Genomic DNA, 25,171 nt, shown 5'->3' with positions numbered 1-25,171 from the left:
GATTAGACACACACACCTAGTCCATCAACCAAGTCATGACAGTTTGTCTTAACAAATTGAGAGGAAGGCAGCATGAGGGTAGCTCGCAGTTTCAACGTGGTGAGTTATCTTGGTCATCTAAAGCATTTAGCCTGATGTTTCTTATCTGAAAAGAGAGCCGGTTCTTGGCTTTCTTCACCTGGTGTTGGGTTACTTTAAACGGCTTGCGAGGAAAGAAAACATTCCTTCAAGGTTAGATGTCAGCTACTTACTTATTGATTCACTGAAATGAAGCCGGACCTCTTTCTCTCCTTTTCAAAACAGATGCCAGTTCCCTTCCCAGCCCTTACACAGAAATAAATACAGTTTTCCACTTTTGCTTATTCCTTTGTTCGAAAAACCCATTAATTTCCTTTATTTGAGCCAGGTCCAAACATAGAGAGGCATCCCACTCTAGCCTCACCTAGGAGAGCCAGATCCCTAATGGGGGGGGGGTGAAGGGAACAGTACAGGAAATCATGTAAACATCAAGGTGGATCGAGGTATCTGCAAATACTCCAGAAGAAGATGAGTTTGGATTTGATATCCCGCTTTATCACTACCCGAAGGAGTCTCAAAGCGGCTAACATTCTCCTTTCCCTTCCTCCCCCACAACAAACACTCTGTGAGGTGAGTGGGGCTGAGAGACATCAAGGAAGTGTGACTAGTCCATGGTCACCCAGCAGCTGCATGTGGAGGAGCGGAGGCACAAACCCGGTTCCCCAGATTACGAGTCTACTGCTCTTAACCACTACACCATACTGGCTCTCACAAGGACCCTTCCGAGCTGCCCTAGCCATCCGCCTGAATCGAAGAGAACAAGGGAGGCAGGGACTCATTTATGTGAACTGCACCAGAACCAGGAGTGACCCCCAAACCAACTAGGGGGGGCAGCTTGCTGTAGTTTTTAGCAGCTCTGCTGAAAAGGTAACTCTCCACTCAAAAGGTAATTATCTCAAGTAGCTGGGATAGAAAAGTCAACACCAGAAATCGTGGAGAGTCGCTGTGACAGCAGACTCTACTCGGCTGAGCTGGAATAAAGGCTGTTAAATGTGCTAATCTCAGCAGAGCATTGCAGCAAAACCTGTGGTTCCCATGCAACTTTGTTTAGTTATTGACCAATGTATGCCAATGGCTGAACCAGGGTTTTATAATTTTATTTTATTGTTAAATTTGTATCTCGCCCTTCTGCCCAAAGGAGCCCAAGGTGGCAAACAGCAAATGTTAAAACAATTCAGTTTAAAATAAAAACACATGTTTAAAACATTTAGAAACCATTTTAAACCATTGAGAACATATAACAACATTGAAAAGCAATCGCATTTCCCTCGCAGCTCCTAATTTCAAGGTCTCTTGGCCCTCAAATGCCTGGGTAAACAGGAATGCCTTTCAATTTCTCCTGGAAGTGGGGGGGGGAGGGAGAGAGACTCAGCTGACCAGGGAAGGCATTCCACAAGGAGACCACCACAAAGAAGGCCCTGTCATTGGGTCAAGGCCAACCAGGAAGCATCAAGAACAGGGCCTCCCCTGGTGATATAGTCACTCCAGCAGGTCCTTTGGTCTCGAGCCATTGAGGACTTTGGCTGTTGTGGCGGAAGAGCATTGGTATAACGCTTCCAAGTATGCCCAACGCTTCACACACCTACCCTGTAAGGTAAGTTGCTGAAATCTCCCATTTTGCAGAGCAAGAGAGAAGCTTGCGAGTTCATGGCAGAAGTGAGATGGGACGGTGTCAGTCTCTCCTTGTTGGCTAGAAGGCTCGCTCTGTCCTCACCAACCTGACCTTCCCTCTGGGGGCTTTCGGGTGACTCTCTAGCTCAGAACTCTCTATCAAAAAACTCGTCGAACAGAGCAATCCTCTCCGTCTTAGTCCTCACTAAGGCTGGTCTCCGGCGAGGTTTCCCCAAGTCGCCATCGCCTTCCCAGTTCTCGGAGTCCGTGCTTGATGCATCCCAGAAAGATTCCCTTCTTGCCTGCTGCTTTAGAAACCACGTCTCCGCTTTATCCCTCTGTCCTTGGGGTTCAGAAGGTCCAAGCTCCTTTGGAAATTCTCCGCTCCACCGATCGCCTAATAAAAAGAAACAAGAAGCTGCACTGCATTGGGTATCTGGTGGCCACAGGAAGCTTCATAACAACACTGTAATGGGTTTGGCTACCTTGGAGTGGCCCATCGATTGCAATAGTTTTGCCTAGAGGAAGATTGGGGAATCCCAGGATTGGGAGCTCAATGTGGCCCTCCGGGGCTCTCTACCAGGCCCTTGGAACTGTCCCCACTGGTGCTGTTTTGTACCTGAAATGTGTTTGCTTGCTTGGAATGTGTCCTGGAACTCTGAGAATGCCTCTTCCTTGCCTGGGTGGAAGCCACAGCGGGGGGGGGGGGGGTTGCATGTGTGGGCAGAAGCTAACAAACTTGCATCCATTGCTGTGCCCACTTTTGCTCTAGCCCCACCCACCCCTGGTGCATGACACTGGGATGGATGCCCAGAAATAAACGTGGTCCTTGGGTGTCAGGAATGAGCCAGCGCAGTATACAAATTTAATAAATCATGAATTAGAGGGCTCGTTTTACGTGTGCCCAATGTTGTTACAGGTTGTGTTCTAATAAAAAATAAGAGACGTGGGCAGGAGGAATTTCCCCAGGGCCAGATAGATAGAAGAAGAAGAGTTTGGATTTGATATTCCCACTTTATCACTAGCCGAAGGAGTCTCAAAGCGGCTCACATTCTCCTTTCCCTTCCTCCCCCCCAAAAAACACTCTGTGAAGTGAGTGAGGCTGAGAGACTTCAGAGAAGTGTGACTAGCCCAAGGTCACCCAAGGAGGGCGAACATTCACACCACGGCCCAGAGACTATCCACTTGTGACATAAAAAAGCAAAGTGGTGTCTTAATTACAGTGGTACCTCAGGTTACAAATGCTTCGAGTTACGTGTTTTCAAGTTGCGGACTGCAGGAAACCCGGAAGTACCGGAAAGGGTTACTTCTGGGTTTCACCGCTCGCGCATGCACAGAAGCACCAAATCACGTCACGGGCAGACGCGGTGCTGCAGGTTACAAGCGCTGCGGGTTGCGGACGTGCCTCCGTCACGGATTACCATGGTACCTCTGGTTACGAACGGGATCTGTTCCGGAGACCCGTATGTAACCTGAAAGGTCCGCGTCCTGAAGTGCTGCGTCTGCGCATGTGCGCGACATGATCCAGTGTTTCTGCGCATGCCGTGAGGTCATTTTGCACATCTGCGCAGGCGCAAACCGCCAAACCCGGAAGTAACCCATTCCGGTACTTCCGAGTGCGGCACGTTCGTAACCCATGACGAACGCAACACACAGTATTCGTAACACGAGGTATGACTGCAGGGGCGTAGCAAAGGGGGGCGGGGGGCCGCCCTTGGTTCCATAATGGAGGGGGTGACAAATTATGAAGGAAATTTTTTTTTTGGTCCTGTCTTACTATACTAGGGATTATATAGCTATATATAGCTATATATATGAAATTTCATGCATATCGGTTAATATCTTGACCCTCCTCCACCAAAATAGCTGTTTACTTGGCTGTTTTCCTATGTCATGAAGGCTGAAATTTCAGTTCAGTGGAGCACTTACTCTTGTTCCCAACCCTAACCCTGTGGAAAGCCATCTAATTAGACTTTAATTTGATTTTGAGAGTTTTTAGGAGGTAATTTAATTATTGTTTGATTTTATACCAATGTTATGTATCTGATGTTAGCCACCCTGAGCCCGACTTCGGCCAGGCAGGGCGGGATATAAATAAAAGTTTTTTTATTATTACTTGTTATTATTCCTTTGTAAGAAAATACGAAATAACGTAAAACCATTTTTTGCCGGGGGGGGGGATGATCAATGGGGGGTTGACAAGAAATTTTCCGCACCAGGTACCACCTGACCTTCCCATGCCTGGGGGGGGGGGGTTGACAAAAAAAAATGCCCCGGGTACCAGTTTACCTTGCTACGCCCCTGTATGACTGTATATGTCAGTTGCAGCAGTGTGAACCACAGAAGGTTGCTTAAACCGGAAAACCTGCTCAGCTCCCCAGTATCACTTACCATGGTCTCCGTCAAATGTCTGGTCACGCTCAAGGGCAAGAAGCTCCTCGTCTTCGGAGCTATTATTTCCCGGCACACACCCAAGAGTTTCGCTGATGCTGAGCTCCCTCGCTTTTGGCTTGTTAAGTCTTGCCTCCCGCTGCAAGCATCTCTTCAGTTCTGCCTAGGTTTATAAATAACTAGTTCATATGCACAGAAGGGCCTTAAACAGGTCTATCAGTCTTCCACTTTCCCCAAGGGAACCCGGGAGGTGTAGTGCAGCTGCCGGAGGGTTGCGGTCGGAATCTTCAGCAAACTACAGTTCCCGGGATCCTTTGAGGGGGTGCCACGCCAATTCAGTAGGAATAAATTTGACCTTAGTTTTTGCATCAAAGAGACACTCGGAAGAATGCAGCAGATAGAAGAAGAAGAAGAAGAAGAAGAAGAAGAAGAAGAAGAAGAAGAAGAAGAAGAAGAAGAAGAAGAAGAAGAAGAAGAAGAGTTGGATTTGATATCCTGCTTTTCACTACCCGAAGGAGTCTCAAAGCGGCTAACATTCTCCTTTCCCTTCCTCCCCATGTGGAGGAGCGGAGACGCGAACCCGGTTCACCAGATTATGAGTCTACCGCTCTTAACCACCACACCACACTGGCTTGCTCTTAACTAAATGCTGAAGCAATGTTTGAACTGCAAGCAGTTTTGAAAAGAAGATAGGCTTCCTGCTTAAGAAATAATAATAATAATAATAATAATAATAATAATAATAATAATAATTGTTATTGTTATTGTTATTGTTATTGTTATTGTTATTTTATTGCCTTCACCCTAAGGTCTCGGGGCAAGTCGCAACAAACACAAGTCACAATTAAAAACAGTTTAAAACAGATTACAATGCTGTTTTAACCCATGTGTGCATTTAAATGGTACATTATTTGACTTTGGGTGGCATTCAAAGTAGTGCAGCATTGGCACAAAGATTTCTGCTCGCCTGATGAAACTATCACACCTCTATTTCCCCTGTGTGCTGTTCTGGGTGTTATCTCAACTTCCCGAAGCCAATTTTTTTTGGGGGGGGGGCGGTGCGGGTAGGAGAGAGGAGAATGCTCTGTTACACTCGCACAAGTTGCTGCGTTGGCTGCCACTAGCACAACTATGTAGCTGGATCTGGCCCTAAGGATGCAATCCTATGGAGGTTACCTGGGAGTAAATCCCATCAACCCCCCTTCGGATTTGGACCTGTATAAAGGTAAAGGGACCCGTGACCATTAGGTCCAGTCGCGGACGATTCTGGGGTTGCGACGCTCATCTCACTTTACTGGCCAAGGGAGCCGGCGTACAGCTTCCGGTTCATGTGGCCAGCATGACTAAGCTGCTTCTGGTGAACCAGAGCAGCGCACGGAAATGCTGTTTACCTTCCCACCTATTTATCTACTTGCACTTTGACGTGCTTTCGAACTGCTAGGTGGGCAGGAGCTGGGACCGAACAACGGGAGCTCATCCCGTCACAGGGATTCGAACCACCGACCTTCTGATCAGCAAGCCCTAGGCTCTGTGGTTTAACCCACAGCTGGATCTGGCCCTAAGGATGCAATCCTATGGAGGTTACCTGGGAGTAAATCCCATCAAACCCACTTCTGATTTGGACCTGTATACAGTAGCGCTATTTTAAAAAAAAATCTTAAATTGGTCAAAACGAATCGATTTAAATCTGTTTAATTGGATTGACGCTCTACAATTAATGGAAATGATAAACAACTGAATGTCATAAGCCTATGGTTATGGCAGTGAATGCGTCCAGAATGATACCATCTCTTATCGTAGTCCCTCCTGCAGTGCTGTTCTCTAATGCACAAAATGGAAGTTCCATCATTTTACTTAATTATCCATGTTTCTCTCTTAAATCCACCAAGGGCATCGCATTATTATTACCTCTTTCCTTTGTTCCAGCATCTTCATCTTCAGTAGATACTGCCGTCTTCCAGCGGGTTGCAGAACAGTTTTCCCTCCTTTATCTTGCCCCTTCCAAGGGAAAAGGAGGGGGACACCCATATTTCGCAAAACAAACTCATGATTTCATCACAGTCCTATCCATCACTCGTTGGGCAAGGTGAACAAGGGTATTTGTAGCTGACACAAAAACACGCTCGGCTGGTGTTCTATTCTTAGGCTCTCTGAAATCAAAGATTCTCAGGCGGTGATATAAGGATGATGGATAACCCTGTTTCTGGTCTGTTGCAGGTTTGCATGCGTACATAAATCTGATCCATCCGGTTTCTGCATTAATCTGTGGGTTTTTATCTTTCTTTAAAAAAAAAAAGCCTACAAGAAAATTCTTATTTAAATTCATACTTGCACCTGTATTTACTTAAATACATGCATCTAATCTCCAAATACATTCATTCCTAAATGTGTTTTATCCTAAAATGCACACTTTTAAAATGTATTTGGGGGTGAGAAATGTATGGCGAAATTCAGAGAAATGTAAAATCCAAAGGCTCGTTATGTTCCGATCTGTGACTTAGGGCCAGGAGTTTCAAACGAGGCCAATTTGCTTTAAAATGCAAAAATTCTCCATTCATCCCTAGTGTGAGTATAAACATAGTTCTTCCTGGGAATGGCCAAACTATGGGCATAGGAATTGGTTTGCTGAAGCAAAACCTGGTCCAACTAGTGAGTATTTGCAACCATGGGACATAGCAAGCAGATTCCCACGCTAAAGTTCTACATATTGTGTCTCTGGAGGAAGTATGTGTTGAGGATTATTAAACTGAAAAAAGATTGAAGCATTAGCCTAAATTGGGAGAGTTTAATCCCCTCCCCCAAGTAGAGGGCACAGAAATTGAACAGCCCTATTGGATGGGCAGACCATTCTCTGTCTTAGGGTTTCCCAAACTTGGGTCTCCAGCTTCTTTTTGGACTACAATCCCCATCATCCACGGGTCCTGCTAGCTAGGGATGATGGGAGTTGTAGTCCAAAAACAGCTGAAGACCCAAGTTTGGGAAACCCTGATCTATCTGGAAAACGGAACATCTAGCCTCCCAGGTATTGCCGGACTCCCAGCACCCCTGGCCAGCATGGCCAATGGTCAGGGATGATGGGACTTGTTGCCCAAGCAGATCAGTGCATGCATTTGATATGATTCTTCCATGGCCAGAATGTTAACCGCACCTCCTTAAAAACTGCCTACTGCACCATGCGGTTGGACACTAAGATTACCCTGTACTTACGGCATAAACATTTCCCTCCATCCTTCCTTCCTTCACGAACTTCTACCAACCTTTGCTTTGTATGCTGCTCCGCCACACGGCAGGCTTAAGAACTTGTCTGCAGGGATGTCCTTTGCAAGAATGAAAGGCTCCAACTTCTGCAAATCCAAGAAGAGAGAGTTGGACTGTTCAAAACTGTTTCACTTTGAGATGTTTGAGGGTTTTTGTTTTGTTTTGTTTTGTTTGCAACCAATCAGTATATAAATGAAATAGCAGCCGCCGAGACCACATAACACCGGTCTTGAAAGACCTACATTGGCTCCCAGTACGTTTCTGGGCACAATTCAAAGTGTTGGTGCTGACCTTGAAAGCCCTAAACGGCCTCGGCCCAGTATACCTGAAGGAGCGTCTCCACCTCTATCATTCAGCCCGGACACTGAGGTCCAGCTCTGAGGGCTTTCTGGTGGTTCCCTCACTGCAAGAGGTGAGGTTCCAGGGAACCAGGCAGAGGGCATTCGCGGTGGTGGCACCCATCCTGTGGAACGCCCTCCCATCCGATGTCAAAGAACTATCTGACATTTAGAAGACATATGAAGGCAGCCCTGTTTAGGGAAGTTTTTAATGACTGCTGTTTTCATGTATTTCATGTATTTTTAATCTTTTGTTGGAAGCCGCCCAGAGTGGCTGGGGAAACCCAGCCAGATGGGTAGGGTATGAATGAATGAATGAATGAATGAATGAATGGAAAAACGAGAAAACTAGAACTCCCTTCTTAATCAGTGTTGTTTTCTCTGTTGGTTCTATATGTTGAAGGGAAGCAGGACCCTGTCAGCTGTCACTGCCCCCCAACCTTGGCAAATTCTGCTCTCACATTGTTTCAACCAGATGCCTCTTCAGAAAAGCACCTGTGCCATCCGCCCAGCACTGAAATGGCTCTGAGGCAGCCGGGGGGGCGGGACCCAGCATGGAGGGTGGTGAGAGGTGGCAAGACCTTTCTGGGGCCCTTCTGAGCTCCTTAGACCTCGGGCGCCCACCAGAGCAGGTATCTTTCAGGAGAGGAGTGCTTTTCAATATTTGTATATATTCAATTTAGATTCATACTGCACATAACACTTTATGCAGGAGACATTATCACATGTGGAACTCTTCCATGTTCAGCCCTGTATCACGAAGGTTTTTGCAAGCAACCAGTGTGGTGTAGTGGTTAAGAGCGGTAGACTTGTAATCTGGTGAACCGGGTTCGTGTCTCCGCTCCTCCACATGCAGCTGCTGGGTGACCTTGGGCTAGTCACACATCTCTGAAGTTTCTCAGCCTCACTCACCTCACAGAGTGTTTGTTGTGGGGGAGGAAGGGAAAGGGGCTTAGTATTCCCAATGGCAGACCTACATTTTGGGTGCCTTGCAGTTCGAATTGTTATGGGGGCCCCTTTGCAACCAACAACGAGGCCTGGGTGTAACCATGGTTATCTTCAGTGGGGTGGTTCAACGGCTGATCACTTTTTAAAAAAAGAACAACCATGCCTCAGATTTTGATTAAAATTGCTGTACTGGATTGTCAATGTCACTGGCGTCAATAAACGTTTCCTATGCCTTATAGTTTTCAAGTTATTTGGGGGGGGGGGTGAAAATTAGGGAAATATTATATGCATGCATGATATACCTTCTTTTTTTAAACCAATGTGGAGTATAGTTGCTTCTGAGACCCCTCTGGGATTGGGGGCCCTGAAGCTGAAGCTTCATTAGTTTCATAGTAGAACCATCCCTGAGTATACCTTGCCAAAAAAAACCTGCAGAGATTTTGATTGGCTGCATTCCCTTAGCGTTCTTATTTTATTTTATTTTATTTTATTTTATTTTATTTTTATTATTTTTAAAAATTATTCAATTTTCCTTTTCTATTATTACATACGTTTCATATCCATAACAATTATATCACATCACCTCATCCCTCCCTTCCTGAGCTTCCACCAACTCCCACCTCTGCTTTGTTTCCCTATTATTACATACTGCTGTTTCTTAAAAATCCACTGTATCATTCCTTTATCATTTTATCTGTTCCTTTGTTAATAATAAAGATGTGGGTGTTTATTTAAACCCTGCCTTCAAGTCAATAGTCTTCCTTTGTTTCTGCAAGTGTATTATAAATGGTTCCCACTCTTTTTCAAAGTCACTGTTGTCCTTTTCCCGAAGTCTGTCCGTCATTTTTGCCCATTCTGCATAGCTCATCAATTTTTCTTGCCATTGCTCTTTGGTTGGCATTTCTCCAGTCTTCCACTTTTGTGCTGTCAGAATTCTCGCCGCCGTAGTAGCGTACATAAATAACGTCCTCTTCTCTTTCGGCAGGTCTTGACCTAAAATGCCTAACAGAAAAGCTTCTGTTTCTTCGGCAAATGTTATTTTCAACATTTTCTTCAATTCATTATATATCATTTCCCAATACAGTGGTACCTCTGGTTACATACTTAATTCGTTCCGGAGGTCCGTTCTTAACCACTTTAGCTAATGGGGCCTCCCGCTGCCGCCACGCCGCCAGAGCACGATTTCTGTTCTTATCCTGAAGCAAAGTTCTTAACCTGAAGCGTTATTTCTGGGTTAGCAGAGTCTGTAACCTGAAGCGTATGTAACCCAAGGTACCACTGTGTTGTTGTTCAGTCGTTCAGTCGTGTCCGACTCTTCGTGACCCCATGGACCAGAGCACGCCAGGCACACCTATCCTTCACTGCCTCTCGCAGTTTGGCCAAACTCATGTTAGTAGCTTCGAGAACACTGTCCAACCATCTCATCCTCTGTCGTCCCCTTCTCCTTGGGCCCTCCATCTTTCCCAACATCAGGGTCTTTTCTAGGGAGTCTTCTCTTTTCATGAGGTGGCCAAAGTACTGGAGCCTCAACTTCAGGATCTGTCCTTCTAGTGAGCACTCAGGGCTGATTTATTTGAGAATGGATAGGTTTGATCTTCTTGGGTATGTTTGATCTTCTTGGTACCACTGTACATTTTTACATATATTTTTTTTAAAGAAGAACGCTTTTTTTTTTAAAAGAAGAACGCTTTTTTACCATATGTGGTCGGAATGTAAAAAAAAAAAGTAAAAAAAAAAAGGTACCACTGTACATTTTTACATTCCCACCACATATGGTAAAAAAGTGTTCTTCTTTTAAAGTGTACCTGTTTAAACGTGGCCACTCTCCGGGGCTCAAGCCTGGGCATGGTGTATGGAGGTACTGGGCTGTCCCCAGACAACAAGACCCCCCTCTCGGCCTCGTTGATGTGGTCCAAAGGAAAGCAGATCAAGTCGTTTGGCACCAGCTTGGCTGCAAGAGTTGCCGGAAGGAGGCGTACAAGGTGCCATCGAACCATCTTAGGGACTCCACCCTGGATTTTTGTAGGGTTTACTCTTCAGCCATTTCTTCGCTCGAAGATATCTTGCAAGCCAGCGGAGGTTTAGGATCAGAGTTTCCCTTCTCCTAAATGGTCTACCTTCCCAGGTGGACGATCCCCACCTGTTCCTCTGCAGCACGTGCAGAAACAGCCTTCCAAGTGCGGACACTAGGTGGCAGCAACTGACACTGCAAAGATAGCTCTTCTTCAAACCATTTGCCCAGGGAGGAAAATCTGCCAGCTGCTCAGTTCAGCTGGAATTCTTCACAAATCGTAACTTTTCAGTATACATAAGAACACAGGAAGCTGCACTGCACTGACTGGCAGTGGCACTCCAGGGTTCCAGGCAAGGATCTCTCCCAGCCCTACCTGGAGATGGCAGGAATTGAACCCGGCACCTCCTGCATGCAAAGCAGGTGCTCTGCCACTCAGCTGCAACCCTTCTTTTTAGGCATATGCAAAAACATGAAAGGGCTAGAACATGGGTAGGCAAACTAAGACCCAGGGGCCGAATCCTGCCCAATTGCCTTCTAAATCCGGCCTGTGGACAGTCCGGGAATCAGCGTGTTTTTACATGAGTAGAATGTGTCCTTTTATTGAAAATGCATCTCTGGGTTATTTGTGGGGCCTGCCTGGTGTTTTTACATGAGTAGAATGTGTGCTTTTATTGAAAATGCATCTCTGGGTTATTTGTGGGGCATAGGAATTCGTTCATTTTTATTTCCCTGTTTAAAAAGGTAAAGGTAAACCATTAGGTTCAGTCATGTCCGACTCTGGGGTTGCTGCGCTCATCTCGCTTTACTGGCCGAGGGAGCCGGCGTACAGCTTCCGGGTCATGTGGCCAGCATGACTAAGCCACTTCTGGCGAACCAGAGCAGCGCATGGAAACGCCGTTTACCTTCCTGCCAGAGCGGTACCTATTTACCTACTTGCACTTTGAGGTGCTTTCAAACTGCTAGGTGGGCAGGAGCAGGGACCGAGCAACGGGAGCTGACCCCGTCACGGGGATTCGAACCGCCGACCTTGTGATCAGCAAGCCCTAGGCTCAGTGGTTTAACCCACAGCGCCACCCGCGTCCCTATTTAGGGAAGCTTTTAATGTTTAATAGATTATTGCATTTTAATATTCTGTTGGAAACTGCCCAGAGTGGCTGGGGAAACCCAGCCAGATGGGCGGGGTAAAATATATTATTATTATTATTATTATTATTATTATTATTATTATTATTATTATTTCAAAATATAGTCCGGCCCCCCACAAGGTCTGAGGGACAGCGGACTGGTCCCCTGCTGAAAACGTTTGCTGACCCCTGAGCTACACAGTTTTCTGTGGAAATGCATGCACAGTACAAGTGCCGTGTGATGATTCATTATGCTTTTATATTTATTGGAAGTTGACCAAAGTGGTTGGGGCAACCCACTCAAATGGGAGGGGTCCTGTATACCTGAAGGAGCGTCTCCACCCCCATCATTCCGCCCGGACACTGAGGTCCAGCTCCGAGGGCCTTCTGGCGGTTCCCTCACCGCGAGAAGCAAAGCTACAGGGAACCAGGCAGAGGGCCTTCTCGGTAGTGGCGCCCGCCCTGTGGAACGCCCTCCCATCAGGAGTTAGAGAGATAAACAACTACCTGTCATTTAGAAAATACCTGAAGGCAGCCCTTTTCAGGGAAGTTTTTAATTTGTGACTCTGTATTGTATTTTGGTATTTGTTGGAGGCCGCCCAGAGTGGCTGGGGAGACCCGGCCAGATGGGCGGGGTATAAATAATAAATTATTATTATTATTATTATTATTATTATTATTATTACAAACAATAAATTTGTTGTTGTTGTTGTTGTTGTTGTTGTTGTGAAATAAGAAGGGCTTCCAATTCTGCTCCAGACTGCATCAGATATCCTCACGCACAGCTGTGGGGAATCTGCATGGAATTCAGAGCCGGATGTCCTCTTGGGAATGCTTCTTGTGGTCTTCTTTCAGCCTTCTCACTGCCGAGACTTTCAAAGCCTGAGGAAGTAGGCCGAGGAAAAGGAATCAACAAGCCAGCTAAAAGTATCTGGTGGGATCTCACATGAAAGGGGACGAGCGGCACACTGCCTGGAAGAAAAGGCAAAGGAACGGAGGAGAAGCAGCCCTTCAGAGGGATCTTGTCAAGTCAAAGAACAGTAACAGGGATCTCTCCGGGGAGAAGATTCCCACCGGTTTCTGCATCAGTCGATATGGCTTCGAGGGATGTTTGCCGGGACGCAGGCCTGTGAATTTCAATCTCAACTGCGCAACCGCCGTTTTAAGGGACCGATGGTGCAATTATTGCCTTCGGGGGAATCCATCTTCACGAAAGCTTCCCGTTAGCTGCTGTGCTAACCATGTCACCAAATTCACTTTGGTGCTAGTGCGAAACGGATTGCGTACTGGGGAACGTGAAAGCAAAAAGGGTCATATTTCCTTCTAGGCTTTGAAAGAGGATTCAGCAAACTCATCAACGAGAAGCCCATTGGCGGCTTCCAATTAAAGACATACATTGCACAAGTTATGTGAATTCGCCACAGAGGGAAGCAAGATGAATTGGGTGGGGTTTGGCGGAAGGTAAACTGCAGCAGAACAGAAATGTGTTGTTGCTGACCTTAAAAGCCCTAAATGGCTTCGGCCCAGTATACCTGAAGGAGTGTCTCCACCCCCATCGTCCAGCCCGGACACTGTGGTCCAGCTCCGAGGGCCTTCTGGTGGATCCCTCACTGCGAGAAGCAAAGCTACAGGGAACCAGGCCGAGGGCCTTTTTGGTGGTGGTGCCCACCCTGTGGAATGCCCTCCCATCCGATATCAAGGAAATAAAGAACTATCTGACATTTAGAAGACATCTGAAGGCAGCCCTGTTTAGGGAAATTTTTAATAACTGATGTTTTAAGGTATTTTTAACCTTCTGTTGGAATCTGCCCAGAGCAGCTGGGGAGACTCAGACGGATGGGCAGGGTAGAAATAATAATAATAATAATAATAATAATAATAATAATAATAATAATAATATCCTTGGAAAGCATTCCTAACCCCCCTCGCCCAAGACCAGGCATGTATTGAGGCTAGTAGAACAGAAAGTTCAGAGGCAGAAAGCTCAGATTAGCTGATGTAGGAGTGACGTAAAATAGGGGAGACGTAGGGGGCTTGGACTTAACTTGGAGCAATGCCATTATCAGGGAATGTTGCTTTCCTTCGCCGCTCTCTGTGAATCATTGAATTAATTGCTTGGTAAGAACTTTTATCGTTTCTGTGCTTCTTGGCTGCCACCGTGGGAAGGATCTGCTTCCCCGAAGCCTGACAACAGGAGAAGAGAGGGGCCAGGAGACAGATATGAGGCAGGCTGCTGAAGAAGTCAGGGGGTCATAGAATCATAGAATCATCGAGTTGGAAGAGACCCCAAGGGCCATCCAGTCCAACCCCCTGCCAAGCAGGAAACACCATCAAAGCATTCCTGACAGATGGCTGTCAAGCCTCCGCTTAAAGACCTCCAAAGAAGGAGACTCCACCACACTCCTTGGCAGCAAATTCCACTGTCCAACAGCTCTTACTGTCAGGAAGTTCTTCCTAATGTTTAGGTGGAATCTTCTTTCTTGTAGTTTGAATCCATTGCCCCATGTCCGCTTCTCTGGAGCAGCAGAAAACAACCTTTCTCCCTCCTCTAGATGACATCCTTTGATATATTTGAACATGGCTATCATATCACCCCTTAACCTTCTCTTCTCCAGGCTAAACATACCCAGCTCCCTAAGCCGTTCCTCATAAGGCATTGTTTCCAGGCCTTTGACCATTTTGGTTGCCCTCCTCTGGACACCTTCCAGCTTGTCAGTATCCTTCTTGAACTGGGTCTTCCTCTCCTACTGCGACCAGCTCCCTTCCCCCCTGGTCTCCCAGGACCAGAAGAGGTATGAAGAGGGCGGAGTAGAGACAGACGCCTCAGCCAAGTCTTAAATTGCTTGGGAAGGACCCAAGAGAGGAGGAGACCTAGGCAACTGTGGGAAAGCCCCACAAGTGCCTCATAGGGGCAAGATCTACCGGGGTGAGTTGCTGTGCTTAGTAGGCCCGGCCTCCTGAGCTGTTTGTTTCTTTGAATAAAGAGTTAGTGTCACAGACGCCGTGTGAGTTATTGCTGACCTGCTCCGGGCACCCACCCCTGATGTCACTGGCCTGCTCTGCCCCCTCTTACCTGGGGTCTTCGGGGAGGATGCTGTTTGATGATGCTTTCTCCTCCCGCTTCCATCTTCAGGTCTAGCGGAACGGACCTCGGCACTTAGAAAGAAGGAGCAAAGAGAAGCATTTTTTGTCACGGGAGTTTCTGCGAAAGGCTTTTGAATAAACAAATAACAATAATAATATTTTAAACACTTTTTCCCCTGAAGTGAGGGCTGAGGAACCTAACCTACTCAACACCCTCCTACATTTCACTGTGGAAAACTAAGGGTACCCTGTGTTTGCATCAACATATAATTTTTACTACTTTTTTTTAAGGTCGTGCCTCCTGCATTGCAGGGGGTTGGACTAGATGACCCTTGGGTCCCTTCCATCTCTACAGTTCTATGATCCACCACCACCGTCTCTCCAAACCTTTTGGCATTTCGTCTTTGCTTATTAAATTGGCTTGGTTGTTTTGTGGGGGGTTTTTCCCCCTTCGCTTTATGCCACCTGCAGGATCTTCGCACGACTTAATAAGGACGGCGTCTAATTTGCAAATTATTCATAATACCTAGAAATTAGAACTTGGAGAGGGAGAGTGCTTTCTGGGGAAACTGGCAACCCCAAACAGTCAATTAGCTCTAGAAGATGCAGATCCCCTTGTGTGCGGAACAGAGCTCTCTCTCTCACGCACTGATCCATTTCACTTTCCCTTTTCTTTTTAACTGAGGGGATGGGGGGGGGAGCACGGGAGAGGCCCCCAGCAGCTTCACAGATTTGCTACTCCGGCATAATGAGTGCGTTAAAACGTCTGTGCGAAAATTGAGGAGGAAACAACAGAATCTGCTTTCTTTCTTATATCTTTTTGCCAGGTGTTTTTATGTGAGCGCACTTGCTGTCATAAAGCTCTCAGGGTCGTTTGCCAAATGCCCAGGACTCATTTGTATTCACCGCCACATCCTCTTCCGAGTTGGGGAGGGGGGTTAACATTTCCTTTCATGTGTGCAAGGCAGCCTCTACCATGAGATCATCCAGGGGGGTTAGAGAGAGAGAGAGATACATGATGCTCCATGCAAGATTATTATTTCTCAAAGAAAGGCTCACGTCCTTGTTTTCAGTGAAGTGAATTCCTGGAAACAAACCTTTTCATGGAAATGCATAAGAATGATAAGATCATACCAGAAGCCTGTCAAATCCACCATCCTCATTCCACGGCTCATCTGGGAATCTCAGATTGCTCTCCCCCAAAACTTTTGCAGGTACAAACACTATTGAAAGGGGGGGTGTATAACTGCCCCGATACCATCGTGAGTACAAGTCATGAGCCCCCCAGCTCTCAGGTCTTCAGGGAAGGCCCCTCTCGCTTTACTGGCTGAGGGAGCCGGCGTACAGCTTCCGGGTCATGTGGGCAGCCGCTTCTGGCGAACCAGAGCAGCGCACGGAAACACCATTTACCTTCCCGCCGGAGTGGTACCTATTTATCTACTTGCACTTTGACGTGCTTTCGAACTGCTAGGTTGGCAGCAGCTGGGACTGAGCAACGGGAGCTCAACCCGCTGTGGGGATTTGAACCACCAATCTTTTGATCGGCAAGCCCTAGGCTCAGTGGTTTAAAAAACAGAGCCACCCGCGTCCCATCATTATGCAATGGGATGTCTCTATTCTCATTGGAGAAATATTGGAGGGTATGATATCACTCATCATCATCATCAGGAAGGCCCAATAAAAACGACACCTCTGTCCTTTTTACTGCACCCTAAAAAGGAACGAAAAGTTACCTGTGGGATATGCCCCTGCTCCCATTTCTCTCAGGGGCGGAAGGTGCCTGTCTGATGCCAGATTCCTCTCCGTCCAGGAGGAAAATGTGTTTCGACTTGTCCCCGTCTGAGGGCTCTGGAATGTGTAGACGGCCACCATGCCCGGGAGCTGCGGCCACTCTTCTTTCACCGGCATAGGGGCGACTTTAGTCACCTTCCGGTGGGTCTTTGAGGAATTCAAGCCCATCTTTCTGGACAGCGGTGAGTCACTCTGGGGAAGAAAGAACAGCCAAGGGCCCCGACTCCCAAAACTGCCCTACATTCCATTCCCCAGGTCCAAAAGTGTGGAGTCGTCAAAATAGGGATAAGATCCAAAAGGGCGGAACCCGCAGCCTGAGAATTCCTCCATGCAGTGGGGTGACATTTCCAGGTTTGAAGCTGAAGACGGGTTCAAAACGCAGAGTTCAATGTCCACCAGGAAGGGTGAAGCCCAAGAAGGAAAAAAATCGACAGGTTTTCAGAGCCACTCGTTCGACCGACCACCTTTTGAGACAAAACTGGATTTCTAACGCAACCTACCAATGGTCTCCCAGTGGAATCTTTCCCTCAGGACGCTCCCTGACGCACACAAGAGCCAAAAATGCACCCATCCCCATGGCAACTCCCTCACAGACCCTTCCCATCTGCACACTTGGTAAGTCCAGTTAAACATTGACCTGGTCTGGGAACTTCCTGTTATGAAAGATTGAGCCGTCTCACAGGGACTGAACATTAAGCCAGCCTGGCGCATTCCGGTGGATGGAGCAGACGAGATCAAGAGTGGGTCCAACGGTCAAGAGGGCAGTTTCTGCACGTGCTGTAGAGGGAAGTGAGGGGCCGGTGGGCCTTGTCCACCTAGGAAGGGAGCCCACCTAGGAGAAGGAAGATCCTAAACCTCTGCTACCTTGTGGGATATCTTTGGAAGAAGAAAAATCTAAGGAGCAAACCCTACACAAATCCAGAGTGGAGTCCCTAAGACAGTTTGATGGTGCCTTGTATGCATCCTTCCAGCAACTCCTGCAACCAAGTTGGGGCCAAACATCTTCTTCTTCTTCTTTGGTGATCCCTCATAGCAGAGTAAGATTGTCTTCCATAAGTCCGTAAGTGACTATGGAGGCCAATTCTGGATCCACACGTCCTTCCACTGTGGGGACATTGGTTTCCAGGCGGGAGTTGATCACGGTGTGGATTTGCCAAGCGTGCCTTCCTCTTAGCACGTTTCTCCCTTGCGTCCTGAGTTCGAGGGCCAAACATCTTGCTCTGCTTTCCTTTGGACCTCATCAATGTCGTTTTGTCATCTGGGCAGCCCAGGGCCTCCAGACACACTGCCCAGGCCTATGCTCCAAGGAGGTCACTTCCTTGCTGCTAATGGACTTTACCCTTGGAGACACACTTGGAGACACACTTGAGAGCCAGTGTGGTGTAGTGGTTAAGAGCGGCAGACTCGTAATCTGGGGAACCGGGTTCGTGTCTCCACTCCTCCACATGCAGCTGCTGGGTGACCTTGGGCTAGTCACACTTCTCTGAAGTCTCTCAGCCCCGCTCACCTCACAGAGTGTTTGTTGTGGGGGAGGAAGGGAAAGGAGAATGTTGGCCGCTTTGAGACTCCTTCGGGTAGTGAAAAGCGGGATATCAAATCCAAACTCTTCTTCTTCTTCTTCTTCTTCTTCTTCTTCTTCTTCTTCTTCTTCTTCTCCATTGTCACTTGAGACAGACGGGTTTCAACAACCAATGACAACAATGGAGGCAGAACCTTGCCACCATGGCTTTTAGCCATGGATGAGGTACTCAGTGTTAGGTACACAGCTAGGATAAGAGGCAGAGTCAGCGTTGGTTCCAAATGTCTTTTATTATTAAGCAACGGAACTTGAACTCAAGAACAACCCATACTGCGTTTGAGCCTGCCCGAGCCAGACTGGATAAAGGTAAAGGTAAAGACATGGATAAAGGTAAAGGTAAAGAGCTGGCAAGCTGCTGCCAGTCAGCGGAGACAATATTGGGCTGGATAGATAGCCTGTTCTGCTAGAAGGCAGCTGCTTCCTCTGCAGATCCCTGCCTCTGACACCCCACAACACTTGCTCTGCAGTGCACCCACCCACCCCATTTCCGACATAAGCGATTGTTAAGCTAGAGCACCCCGCAAGCTGGGGAACGATCTTTTTTAGCGGCGCTGCTGCATAATGCAGTAATGAAATTCATGGCTCCAAGCGACATTCCCCGGCGCAGGTTACTCACCCACACGAAAACTCTCTTCATGCTCCACCAGTTTAATGTCTATACCGCAAAGCGTTTGCTTTACAGTCGCGGGTGGTTTTCCTTTACCAGCTGGATGGGAAATGCATATTGGCGGGGGGTGGGGGGGTGGACAACAGGAGGAGAGGAGATGAAGAGCTGGCAATGGGGAAGGAAAGTCATGTTTAGATACTGTTGTGCAACGGAATAGCATTGCAACCGAGACCCCTGAACCTAAAAGTCAGTTTGCAGATAAATTACCGGGAACATACCATTTGTTTTAAGCATTGTGTGCTAGCTACTAGCATCCTTGTGCACTTGCTATGCATTTTGCAAGGAAATAATCCCCCACACACACACATACACACACACTTGCAGTGTTGCTGCAAAGGAGGTATCCCCCCCAGGGCCGGCGCGTCCATTAAGGCGAACTAGGCAATTGCCTAGGGCGCCAAAATGGAGGGGGCGCTGGCCAGGCTTGGGCGGGGGGCGGGGGGGCTAGCAGCAGCTTCTCTGCTGTAGCGGAGAGGTGCTGCTTGCCCCCTACACCACCCCCACCTCCTGCTAAAGCAGGCTTTGGTGGGTGGCGGGACGGGTGAGCAGCAGCTTCTCCGCTACAGCGGAGAAACTGCTGTTTGCCTCTCCACCCCCTACCTCCCGCTAAAGCAGGCTTTGGCGGGGGGCGGGCGGTGGGACGGGTGAGCAGCAGCTTCTCCACTACAGCGGAGAAGCTGCTGCTTGCCTCCCCACCACCCCCACCTCCCGCTAACGCAGGCTTTGGCGGGCGGTGGGGGCCGCCAGAAGGTGGTCTGCCTAGGGCGCAAGAAACCCTAGCACCGGTCCTGTCCGTCCCCCGTCCCCCCGGCAAACTGGGGAATTGCTGAATATTGACACTGTCAGTATGTTGCATCCTTAATTAGAATTAAGTCCTGCTGAGTTTGGTGGGGTTTACTTGCATGTGTGCATAAGAACGCACGCTCAGAAACCTGGGGCCAACAGGCGGCGTGTGCAGCCGTCAGGGTCTGCATGCAAAAAACCCGTCTTTTAAATTCTGGAATCCTGCAATTCAGCTTTTGGGCAAGGGAAGAGAGAAGGGGAGGGGAAGAAATTTATTCCAACCCGCTTCTCCCTTTCCCGGACAGCAGACTGGCCAGACTGCAGCATTTTAAAGGGTGATGAATGCGCAGCCTTGGCTACTGCATCAATGTGAGGAGTTAGGAGCGCAGAACTGCAGACTTGGAAGGGGTCCCTAAGGGTCAACTAGTCCAACCCCCCTGACATGCAATAATCAAAGCTGAACAATCCCTGTCAGATGGCACCCCAACCTTTATTTAAAAGCAGTGTAAAACAACTTACTGTCACAGAAATATGGTGGGTCCTAAAAATATGCCCAAGCAATTTTGCGGCCAGCCCTTGCTGGTTTTGGGTGGCAGTGGGGAAGCGACCAGATACAGTGGTAGCTTGGTTCTCAAACGCCTTGGTACTCAAACAACTTGGAACCCAAACACTGCGAACCCGGAAGTAAGTGTTCCAGTTTGCGAACTCCTTTCAGAAGCCAAACGTGATCTGTTTTGAGTGTTGCACTTCCGATTTGAGTGCCACACTTCCTTTTCGGGTGTTACGCTGAGGTCTGCCTGTTTTTGCTACTTATTTTGCGTTTTTGTTTTTGCATCTTTTTTGTTTTGTTTTTGTGACTGTGTGGAACCCAGTTCAGCTACCGACTGATTGTTTGACTGTGTGACTGCAGTACATTGTTTATTGCTTTCGTTTTACGGATCAATGGTCTCGTTAGATAGTAAAATTCATGTTAAATTGCTGTTTTAGGGATTGTTTTTAAAATTCTGGAAAGGAATAATCCATTTTGCATTACTTTCTATGGGAAAGAGCACCTTGGTTTTGGAACAGACTTCCGGAATGGATTAAGTTTGAGAACCAAGGTACCACTGTGTCTAGAAACTTGAGCTTGGGGAAGAGTTGGGTTCAAGTCCCTTTTTAGCTTTAAGAATTCAGAGTAGCCCTGAGCCAGTCGCTGTTTCTGATATTAGTCAACCTCACAGGACTGCTCTGGGGATAAAAAACGGTGCAGTGGGAATAATCCATTTCATCAGCAGTAGATATCACCATTGCTAGGATCGGGGGCAGGACTTATCCGTGTCCTCCCCCCCCCCCCCCCAAAAAAAATTCTATTCATGTTGGTGCCTTTGATGCCTGATGGACTGAGGAAGGAGAGACTGAGGAAGGAGAGAGAAAAGTGACTCAGTGTCATGAATGAGCCAGCTCCCAGTGAAGGTTTGCAACCAGCTGAAGAAAGCAGCCAGGAACAGAGAGGGATAACTGCCAGGCAGGATGAGCCTCGGCTAATGCCAACTCCTCCGCCCCTTGGAATGCCAGTTGATAAGGGAATGGCTGAGAGCCGGCCAGAACCCAGCCAACGCTCTCAAGAAGTGCAAACTGGCGCGAACAGAGAAGGAAGCAGTTTGTCAGAACGGGGCGAGATTGGAGCAGAGCCAATCCCTCCTAACAGTAGGCTAAGGGGAGGGCTGTTGGACCGGAAACAAAGCAAGAGGCGCAAAGTGAGAATGTTCAATACCTTCTGTAACCAGAAGGAGTCTTCAGAAGGGTCATCATGATTGATGATGCCGGGAGGCTGTGTTACGAGCCGTCCGGAGTGATCAGTTGTTTTGACGTCCGTATTTTAATCAGAGAAATGTTGGAGGGTATGAAGTTATGCAACCCCTGATCCAAGGAGATAAGTAGCTATACAACCTTTAGAAGACATCTGCAGCCAGCACTGGGCACCCTTGGCTTAGAGTTATATGCCACTATAGCAAGTGCCTGTTGTCTTTGTCCACGGCTGATCGCCAAAGAATTGATGCTTTTGAATTATGGTGCTGGAGGAGACTCTTGAGAGTCCCATGGACTGCAAGAAGATCAAACCTATCCATCCTTAAAGAAATCAGCCCTGAGTGCTCGCTGGAAGGACAGATCCTGAAGTTGAGGCTCCAGTACTTTGGCCACCTCATGAGAAGAGAAGACTCCCTGGAAAAGACCCTGATGTTGGGAAAGATGGAGGGCACAAGGAGAAGGGGATGACAGAGGACGAGATGGTGGGACAGTGTTCTCGAAGTGACTAGCATGAGTTTGGCCAAACTGCCGGAGGCAGTGAAAAATAGGCGTGCCTGGCGTGCTCTGGTCCATGGGGTCACGAAGAGTCGGACACGACTGAACCACTGATCAACAGCAACTGTGTGATCAAGCTGGGGGCTGGACTCCTGACACCCAGTGAGAGTTTTATCCTGCCTTATACCGAGTGACACCGACAGGCCACCTAGCTCACCAACTGGCAGCAAGTTCACTAGGGTTTCAGACAAAGATCTCTCCTGGCCCTGCCTGGAGATGCTGGGGATTGAACCCGGGGCATTCTGCAGATGCTCTAACACTGAGCTTTGGTCCTTCCCTGTATACTTTTGATTTGATTATTTTTTGAAACATCCAAAGGAGAGCCATTTGACTTCGGAACATGGCCTCTAATATTCATTTCAATCAGTGTCTGATTTACGTATAAGCTAAACAAGCTCTAGCTTAGGGCCCCACTCCCTTGGGAGCCCCCCCCCCCAAAAATTTTTTTAAAAGGAAAACAAAACTGGATGTACATTTCCAAAATATAAGATAAAAAAGAAATAAACTAAAACCTACATACAGCAACAGTGTTTTGTGTTGTGTAGACTCCTATGATGTAAGTCATGGGCCCCGCCTTCTAGTCTGCTCACTAAAATATCACTGGTTTGCTCATTTCTATATATAGGGTGCCTACATTCTGCATGGACGGGTTGCATGGCAACATGTGCCAATGGCTTTAGATACCTATTAGGTCCATAAATTACCATATAGCATATATTCAACACAAAAAAATAGCGACAATTTGTTGTTGACAAAGGACAGCTGGACATATAAAGGGCCCCATTAGCTTCAGTAGCTTAGGGCCTCATCAAACCTAAATCTGGCCCTGATTTCAATTCTGAGACCCTGTGGCAGCAAAGCACGGAAGTCAAGCCCCGTGTCACACCATGAAAATGATCAAATAACACTGAGGAATATTGTGGCATAATGTGATAGTCCAGAGAATACAGGACATCGCTCGGTGTCCTAGATTTCATTAGGTCTTGCCTGTGAACTCAAGTGCCATCGGCAGCATGTTTGCAGCGGAGATGATTTTTTAAGAGCAATAAACTGTTGCATACGAACTGCGATGAGAGGCCATCGCCGCTGCCACCGCTTCCTTCCAGAGCTTTTTGGAAATGCATTATTGTTTTGTCTGGGAAGGTCCTCAAGCCGGCATTATTCGCCACACGTTTTGTTTTCCCCGTCAGAGGCAAGAGAGAGGAGTTGATTGCCCTTACGAGCCGGAGAATGCAATCTCACAGCTGCCTCATTTGTCAAATTGTATTTTTCTATGCTCAGAGCGCCAAGGCAGTTTTCGCGAAGCAAAAAATTAAGTTAGCGGATTGCTTTGCTTCCGGATCATTGAAGCTCGTCTGCAAAAATAGGATCTCTATGCCCTTGTCCTCATAGGTGGTGAGAGTAAGACTCTGTCTGGATTAAGGACAGGGAAATCTGTCGATTTCAGTTTTCTGTTTGTCCAGTCTTAGGTTCTCTACAATTCTGCATCAGTTCTTCATCAGCATTTTAGTGCGAATTTCTGATATACACATAACTTTATGCAATTTTGCCCAACACAATTAATTTATATTATTTTTATTAGTGTGTGCACTTCAATAGATGCATTTTATTTTATTTTATTTTATTTTATTTTATTTTATACACATTATTTGGCTGGAGGACTCCACTGCAAAATCGGAGAAAGTGCAAATTTCAAAAGATGGCTGTGTTTTGGTTCATGTAGCATTTCAGAATATGTAACTTAAGGAGTTTCACCTTTATATGCAATCTGAATCAAATTTCTCCCCATCTCTTGTCTGGGTTATTCTAGGAATGAATGGATCAGTCAGTTTCAAATCCTTATCAGTTCCACATGGGTTTATTCAGAGGTCTGCCTGTCCTGTTCTGCATTTAAAAAAAAACCCACATGAAAATTCATATTTAAATACATTTTTTAAACCACAAAACATGTATTTAAATATATATCTTGTCCCAATGTACATAGGTCTTACCATATCTCATCCCAAAATGCCTATTGTTGTTCTGACACATTTAGGTACTTTTGTGGAGCCAGAGACTGGATTCAAATGGAGAAAAGTCTGAAAGCACAATAATAATAATGTTCCCAACAAAATAAAAAATAAAAAAAATCCTTCCAGTAGCACCTTAGAGACCAACTAAGTTTGTTCTTGGTAGGAGCTTTTGTGTGCATGCACACTTCTTCAGATATTGGAATAATGTTCCACTCTGTGTATTAGTCCAAGGGGTGTGAACCAGCTCAGTTCACTTAAAAATGAAGTCTCATCCCTAAATCCCCAGTGGAGTCTTGTTTAAAACCACTGAGCCTCTTGGGCTTGCCGATCAGGTCGGCGGTTCGAATCCCTATGACGGGGTGAGCTCCCGTTGCTCGGTCCCAGCTCCTGCCAACCTAGCAGTTCAAAGGCATGCCAAGTGCAAGTACATAGATACCGCTCTGGCGGGAAGGTAAACGGCGTTTCCGTGCGCTGCTCTGGCATTGGTGTTTAGTTGCACCAGAAGCGGCTTAGTCATGCTGGCCACATGACCCAGGAAAATTGTCTGCGGACAAACGCCGGCTCCCTCGGCCTGTAAAGCGAGATGAGTGCTGCAACCCCAGAGTTGTCTGTGACTGGACTTAACTGTCAGGGGTCCTTTACCTTTACCCTTCTGGAAAAATGCACGCTGGTGTGAAACTCAACACGCCAACAGAGATCTGAGTTTGGTTCTTCCAACATTAAAGCACCATTAAAGAACATGTCCAGAGGAGGGCAACCAAAATGGTCAAAGGCCTGGAAACGATGCCTTATGAGGAACGGCTTAGGGAGCTGGGTATGTTTAGCCTGGAGAAGAGAAGGTTAAGGGGCGATATGATAGCCATGTTCAAATATATAAAAGGATGTCATATAGAGGAGGGAGAATTGTTTTTTCTGCTGCTCCAGAGAAGCGGACACGGGGCAATGGATTCAAACTACAAGAAAGAAGATTCCACCTAAACATTAGGAAGAACTTCCTGACAGTAAGAGCTGTTCGGCAGTGGAATTTGCTGCCAAGGAATGTGGTGGAGTCTCCTTCTTTGGAGGTCTTTAAGCGGAGGCTTGACAGCCATCTGTCAGGAATGCTTTGATGGTGTTTCCTGCTTGGCAGGGGGTTGGACTGGATGGCCCT

General features: G+C 47.2%; 1 protein-coding gene across 1 annotated transcript; it reads right to left on the bottom strand.

Moving 5' to 3' along the window:
* Window positions 1–1,622: 1,622 nt before the first annotated feature.
* Window positions 1,623–17,229, bottom strand: CCDC198 (coiled-coil domain containing 198). Its single transcript, XM_033168107.1, has 6 exons — window positions 16,580–17,229; window positions 14,836–14,918; window positions 7,338–7,424; window positions 5,989–6,078; window positions 4,081–4,243; window positions 1,623–2,086 (listed from the first exon to the last, which is right to left on the bottom strand). Exons 1-6 carry the CDS (start codon window positions 16,803–16,805, stop codon window positions 1,836–1,838), a joined length of 900 nt encoding a protein of 299 aa, XP_033023998.1. The 5' UTR covers window positions 16,806–17,229; the 3' UTR covers window positions 1,623–1,835.
* Between the last annotated feature and the right edge of the window lie 7,942 nt (window positions 17,230–25,171).

Source organism: Lacerta agilis, chromosome 1, assembly GCF_009819535.1.
Source record: "Lacerta agilis isolate rLacAgi1 chromosome 1, rLacAgi1.pri, whole genome shotgun sequence".
In the NCBI taxonomy this organism is placed as follows: domain Eukaryota; kingdom Metazoa; phylum Chordata; class Lepidosauria; order Squamata; family Lacertidae; genus Lacerta; species Lacerta agilis.
This window is presented reverse-complemented; position numbering and strand designations above follow the sequence as displayed.